Source organism: Coregonus clupeaformis, chromosome 38 (genome assembly GCF_020615455.1).
Source record: "Coregonus clupeaformis isolate EN_2021a chromosome 38, ASM2061545v1, whole genome shotgun sequence".
In the NCBI taxonomy this organism is placed as follows: Eukaryota; Metazoa; Chordata; class Actinopteri; order Salmoniformes; family Salmonidae; genus Coregonus; species Coregonus clupeaformis.
Genome location: NC_059229.1, coordinates 4,638,660 through 4,645,787, shown reverse-complemented (window position 1 = coordinate 4,645,787; position 7,128 = coordinate 4,638,660). Strand labels below are relative to the sequence as shown.

The 7,128-nt window shown below is 46.3% G+C and overlaps 1 protein-coding gene across 1 annotated transcript in view; it reads right to left on the bottom strand.

Moving 5' to 3' along the window:
* Positions 1-6,836, bottom strand: part of adcy9 (adenylate cyclase 9) — a 54,024-nt gene extending 47,188 nt beyond the window's left edge. The window contains exons 1-4 of the mRNA XM_041867198.2: positions 3,268-6,836; positions 1,795-2,049; positions 1,191-1,455; positions 369-656 (exon numbers count right to left, since the gene is read on the bottom strand). Of these exons, the coding sequence (XP_041723132.1) occupies positions 369-656; positions 1,191-1,455; positions 1,795-2,049; positions 3,268-4,482 (2,023 nt within the window). The 5' untranslated portion in view covers positions 4,483-6,836. The remainder of the gene's footprint in view (positions 1-368; positions 657-1,190; positions 1,456-1,794; positions 2,050-3,267) is intronic.
* Positions 6,837-7,128: the final 292 nt, after the last annotated feature.

Below are 7,128 nucleotides of genomic sequence, written 5' to 3'. Positions count from 1 at the left end.
TCAACTGCATTATACTTTTAAAAACCACCCAGTAAAATGACTTATTGGCTAGCTTTGCTCCCCGCCTATGTCAATGAGCGTTAGCATTCTAGCTAACAACTGCTGCATCCAAAATAGGTATTTTGCAAAGATCACAACCAAATATAATCTTAACGAATGTTCAAGCAATAATCAAAACAACATTGTAAGCGTAGGAGAACCCTAAAAAGTTGTTTTGTTTAGAAGTAATAACTATGTAAATATCTCAATCATGTTGAATGCGCGCAGATGGCCGGTCTTTCTGCATCCAAAATGTGTGCGCATCCGTGCCTGACGTCAGCATGTGTGTACTGAAAAGGGGGACATAGAACAAAATAAAAATCCCTTACCCTTCAGTTTCTCCATCAGGCCCTGCGTCGCCCTCTCCGACACCCGCCCGTCCCCTCGCTGGTACCGATCATCCAGAAACCCGGCGGTGGCTTCTGATAGGTGCACCTTCCCGGCGACGCCAAGTTGTTCCATGAGGTTGGCCAGGTTGACGTCGTTGGACCACACGTCGAACTTGAACCGCTTCATCCCCAGGATACCACAGAGGACCGTGCCAGTGTGGACCCCCACCCTCATGTCCACCGTCTCACACGTCTCCTGGCAGAACTGCTCAATGGCCACGATCATACCTAGTTTCAGAGTAGAAGAAGAAGAAGAAGAAGAAGAAGAAGAAGAAGAAGAAGAAGAAGAAGAAGAAGAAGAAGAAGAAGAAGAAGAAGAAGAAGAAGAAGAAGAAGAAGAAGAAGAAGAAGGAGGAGGAGGAGGAGGAGGAGGAGGAGGAGGAGGAGGAGAAGAAGAAGAATACTTTATTGATCCAATTTCCTTGTAGTACACTGAAACTGCTTTGATCCCAATGACCTCTGAAAGACACACAAACACACACAGGTCAGAGAGAAAGTAGTGTGCACACATCCAGTAACTAGCAACAGGTGCAGGGTACAAAAAGTCAGCTGACGAAAGAAAGATACTGTACCCACTCACACACTGCTGATTGTTCCCATATTTTTAGTGTAAAACATTTTGACCTGAAGGTCAGGAAGACCAGTTCAGAAGACCTTCAGATCGAAACATTGCACAAAAATGACAAAGACATTGCACAATTTAAAGCTGCAGGAGCAATTAACAGAATGCTATCTACCCATCTTTATGGCATTGGATCATACCTAGTCCCATCTCGACACAGCAGTAAGCGTGGTCAGGGCGTGGCTCAGGACATCCTGCCACACAGTAGTAACAGTCTCCCAGTGTACTGATTTTCTCACAGCGCGTCAGCTCACACAGCCGGTCGAAACGGCCGAAGAGGTCATTGAGGAGCCCCACCAAGGCGTGGGCAGACTTGTTGGCAGACATTTTGGTGAAGCCGACGATATCCGCGAAGAGGATAGAAACAGGCTCCATCCGCTTCATGTTGAAAGGCCTGAAGATGATCTGATGATCAAATTAAATCAAACTTTAAGTCCTTTTAAAATTGTAACACACTTTACAGTAAATCAAAAGCTTTGCAAGCTTTGCTTGCTCTTTTGGGTCTAGGCCGGGTTACTGTAAAGCACATTGTGACAACTGCAGATGTAAAAAAGGCTTTATAAAATACATTTGATTGATTTGAACAATAAAATAAATCAAAGCAAACCATACATGAAGCAATAAAGGAGGAATAAAATAGCATACAAACAAACAATGACTAAAAGGCCAAGCTAAACGGGTGAGTTTTTACGCATGATTTAAAAATGCCACTGGTGTTTTTAAATCAACCACTGCCCCTCTTACCTGGCCTCTGGGGATCGAAGTCTTCTTCCTCTTATGATGACTATGATGATGGGGATGGTTCTTAGGGCTCGTAGCGATCGACGAAGCCCCCCCAGGACCTCCGACTGTGGACACTGCCGACGCGGAACAAGCCCCGGCAGAGTATCTCTTCCCTGCGTTCCCCTCCATCTCCTCGTCCCCCTGCTTCATCAGTTCATCGGCGACCCTCCTCGGCATGACAGAGTGGATCATGCGTTCTTTCAACGCTTTCTCCACCTGTAACATATTCACAAAGACAGTGAACAAATGTTTTCCTTCTCCACCTGTAACGTATTCACAAAGACAGTGAACAAATGTTTTCCTTCTCCACCTGTAACGTATTCACAAAGACAGTGAACAACTGTTTCTTTTCCACCTGTAACGTATTCACAAAGACAGTGAACAACTGGTTACTTTCTCCACCTGTAACATATTCACAAAGACAGTGAACAACTGGTTACTTTCTCCACCTGTAACATATTCACAAAGACAGTGAACAACTGTTTTCCTTCTCCACCTGTAACGTATTCACAAAGACAGTGAACAACTGTTCCTTTTCCACCTGTAACGTATTCACAAAGACAGTGAACAACTGGTTTCCTTCTCCACCTGTAACGTATTCACAAATACAGTGAACAACTGGTTACTTTCTCCACCTGTAACATATTCACAAAGACAGTGAACAACTGGTTACTTTCTCCACCTGTAACATATTCACAAAGAAAGTGAACAACTGGTTTCCTTCTCCACCTGTAACGTATTCACAAAGAAAGTGAACAACTGGTTTCCTTCTCCACCTGTAACGTATTCACAAAGACAGTGAACAACTGGTTACTTTCTCCACCTGTAACGTATTCACAAAGACAGTGAACAACTGGTTTCCTTTTCTACCTGTAACGTATTCACAAAGACAGTGAAACATTGGTGTCCTTCTCCACCTGTAACGTATTCACAAAGACAGTGAACAACTGGTTTCCTTCTCCACCTGTAACGTATTCACAAAGAGAGTGAACATCTGTTTTTTCCCACCTGTAACGTATTCACAAAGACAGTGAACAACTGGTTTCCTTCTCCACCTGTAACGTATTCACAAATACAGTGAACAACTGTTTTTTCCCCCACCTGAAACTTATTCATAAAGACAGTGAACAACTGGTTTCCTTCTCCACCTGTTAGGTATTCACAAAGACAGTGAACAACTATTATTTTTTTCACCTGTAATGTATTCACAAAGACAGTGAACAGCTGTTTTTTTCCCTACTTGTAACATATTCACAAAGATAGTGAATGACTGGTTTCGAGAACCTCAAGAATATAACCATTTGTGATCTATTTTATGTTATGTTATTTGATTGTTTGATGAGCATGATGATGAAATGTAATCATCTGGCTCTCGATGATTCAATGTGTCAATGTTTTGATTTTATCTGTCTCTAACATATAAATAATAATTACCTCCAGGTCCTTGCCGTGCATGATGGCCTGGCCCACCTTGAGGAAGGTGGAGCGGGATCGCACCTCGGACATGATGAAGAGGTGGATGCCGATGGCGTGGGCACACAGGTGGAGGAGGGCCTTAGCTGGGCCCAGCCAGCGGAGTGTGTCCCATTCCCAGCTAGAAGAACCAACACCTCCAGGACTAGATCCAGGACCTAGGGACCCTCCTGCACCTCCAACCCCAGCCTCGCCCCACCCATTCCCCCCATAATCTCCTCCACCGCCATCTCTCCCCTGGAGCAGGGGCAGCCACCCTAAGGCTTCGAATAGGACTGAATACAGGAGCCCCAGTAGAACTGAAGCGTATAGCCTCACATGGAGAACACTGTAGAGTAGTAGCAGGACCTCCATACACAGAGAGAAGGTGCCCACGGGGGAGATGCAGGGAGCCCGAGTAAGGTCCACTCCGCCTGGGGTGTGAGGGAATGTCAGGTTTCCCTCCCTGGTTCTCTCCAGGTCGGCGAAGCCTCCTGTCTGGATCTGAGGAGCCAGAGTGATGGCGAATGTGGCCACGATGAGGAGCAGCGAGGCCTGATTGTACAGGTGAGTATAGGGCCTTGTCAAGGTAAAGAGGAAGAGGAGGAGGAGAAAGAGGAGGAAGGAGGCGGTCGGGGCGAGGAAGGTCGCCGGGTCACAGCGGTCGTGGTTGACACCGAAATACACGCCCCAAAGGAGCGAGGCGGAGCCCATGTATGACAGAACATAGCGGAAGCGGCGTTGAGTCTGCGGGAAGCACCTCTCACGGCACGCCTCTTCGAGTATCGGCGAATCAAACTTGGGGTCCCAGCACTGGGCAGCAGACCTCTCAAACAGCTGGGGCAGAGTCTTCTGCTGGCTGTGTAATTTATTCATAACAGCCCTCCGAACTCCCGACTCCCCCGAACTACAGCTGGAGGAGATGCTGTATTTGGTGCATGGTTTGGGGGGATCTCCTTTGGTCGTAGTGGTAGCCCCACCTACTCCACTCCCTCCTCTGGTATTGCTGTCCATTGTCGTTGGGGTTGGGGGAGAGTCATGATATTGTCGATGCTGTGGCGACGGCGCGTGCTGTGTGCGCGCCGTGTTGTCGATAATCCGCACAGTCACGGCGCCATCACTGCTTGAGGCGCAGCTCACCTCCGTGGCGTGCGGGAGAAGCAGCTGCTGCCGGTGTTGCAGCGGCTGCAAAGCCATTATGATGGCTGAAGGAGTGACGTGATGGGGAAATACTAATATCTGATCAATGATGGCGGACGGTGCGCGGCCAATCAGGTACTATGTGAAACATCTGGCAGAGGGAGACTAGCTAGACAGGAGAGAGACGGAGAGAGAGGCAAGGGAGAGAGAGAGAGAGAGAGAGAGAGAGGCAAGAAAGGTGATGGTTGTAATCACGACTTGATATATCGTTTGTACAGAAAATACTAGGCTACGCACGAATGTAGCCAACTAGTCCTACTCACTCATATAAAATGACCGTTCCAGGCTCTTGAGTAGTTCATTATCCCGACCTCTGTATTACGTCAGCACTCACATTCCATTAATTCGTCCCTTGCCTTTGGAAGCCCTCGCTTTCCACTTTGTGCTCGTGTGTTGCTCTGCTCGCTCTCATCTGGCAGTTGAAATAATTGAAAGTCCTGTCATCCGCTCTTCTTTCCTCTTTCCTCTCCTCTTCTTTAAACATCCTTCCCCGATATGACGTTTAATTATTTATTTATCACATAACGATTTGTATCGGTTAAAAATGCCAATCTGGGGTCAACTGTTCAAATATTCACTTTTTATTCCAGACCACGCGCAGTGTTTTGACAGCCGCCAGTGACAGCTCGAGCTTGGCTCCTACTCAGCCTCGCTCTCAAGAAGTCCTCGCATGTCTTCTTCAGTGATTATCAAAATAATGTCCCCATTTTATTATTACATTTTAACACACATTAAATCCAAAAAGAGAAAAATATTTATATAATGTTTCCAAGTCCAAAACTACCCATAGCTTGTGTGTGTCTTGTTTAGGAGTTGCAGGCTATCCACAGTAGGTTGTCCCACTCATTCCAATAACAAGCTACAAATGGCTAGAAAATTGCGACAAAGTTACAGCTTCGGTCCCTTGTTATCTTATCGGAGCACGCGCTCCAAAACATGTCCCTTTAAAGTTCCTTTCCCCTGGGAAAAAAAAAGAAACGTTATCCTCTTTCCGTTTTAGTTACTTGAGTCAACAGTTGAAAATAACAGGCTAACATTCATAGCCTAAACTCTTATAACATATCCCCCTTTCTCTTTCTAGTTCAACGCCCTGGTGTGGGCGAATACTTTCTTGTTATGCGAGCCTAGCTAAAGAGTTAGGCTTTGACTCTCGGGTCGGGTAGGTGGGTCGGTTGGTTGGTTCACGACCACCCAAAACCAGCAGCCAGGCATGCAGCGTCCGAAATAGCGGTCTAGCTGTCCCCCCTACCCAGTCTGTAGTTCTTCAACAGCCGGGCCTATTCCCAAGCTCCAGCCCCGTCCTTTCCTGACCTCCCTCTACGGATCTCTACACCGGTAATATCCCCACTTCCAAGAGGACAGGGACTGTACAGATACTGTAATATGAAGACGTTGAGAAGCGATTTTAAATCGAGAAATAAGTGCCCAAAATATGACAGCTGAGCTGATATAAGCCTACTCCTTTTAGTAGGCTGGAGTCTTGAACAAACTTGTTGGTAAGAGTTGGCAAAACAGAAAGCTTTGAAAAAACCCCACATGAATAGTCTTAAAAATATAGGCCTAGACTTAAATACAAACTGTCAAGTTATGTCTACTAAATATTCCTATCGAATATTCACATTTTCCATAGAATAGGCCTATCCAATGAACATGACAGGCTTTTAAAAACAAAAACAGCAGTCTAAAATTGAAGCAAAAACGTCTACAAAAACGTCACTTCTTGTGTTCCCTTCTGTATCCAAAGCTTATAAACTTTTTCCCAGGCCGTGGTTCCTTCGTCATAGGCTACAAAAGTAGCCAGGACTGTAAACGCGTGGAGTAGAGAACTATGGAGTGCAGGGAGAGATTCAGTGAATTTCCTCCTCTTTGCTTTCCCCTAAGGAATACCGAATTCCCATGAGGAAGAAACAATATATCCTTGATCCTGCTTCCCTTTATTCAATTACCAACGAAGAAGACATAGTTCGCGAAATGTGCTGGCTGTCTAGTCTGTTCCATAAATTCCTCAAATCTGGATAGCTCGAGATTAAGCTCTCTGAATGCATGTGCCCAGAAGAAGCATAGCCCGAGAAGGAGTCCACTCCTTGTTGCGTTCGCGTCCTCTTCCGTTCGAAAGGTTCGGTGACGGTTAGGTTACCTCCCTATTGCCCGGGTCCGGGTAGCTTATGTAGGCTAATAAAAATACGTTTTTATGTGTTTTCCTGGTTTATCCAGGGGAAGACAACGCAGCTCCCGTCACTCTCACCATCTTCCTGTACCCAGACGGAAATTCTCCGCCAGCTGTGGCGTTGAGGCGGCGGTGCGGTGGAGTTGGGTGGGTGTCTAAAGCGGAGCGACGCGGTGGTGAGAGCGTCGAGCTTCAGCAGCTCCAGTCTGAAAATACAGAGGAGGGGGGGGGGCGTATGCTGGTTGATGATGGGGGGGCGTATGCTGGTTGATGATGGGAGCGCGCACGCAGAAATGTATTGTGTGGCTATGGACGAGCACGTACTGAATGACAGTGAGAGTAGAACTATTTCAGATTGTACAAAATTAAATATGTAGACTAGAAGGCCAAAGTAGTAGGCCTATTTTACGCAATTTACGCATTGGCCGTTTAAATTCCAAATGACATCACATGACATAGACACAAACAGACCAACA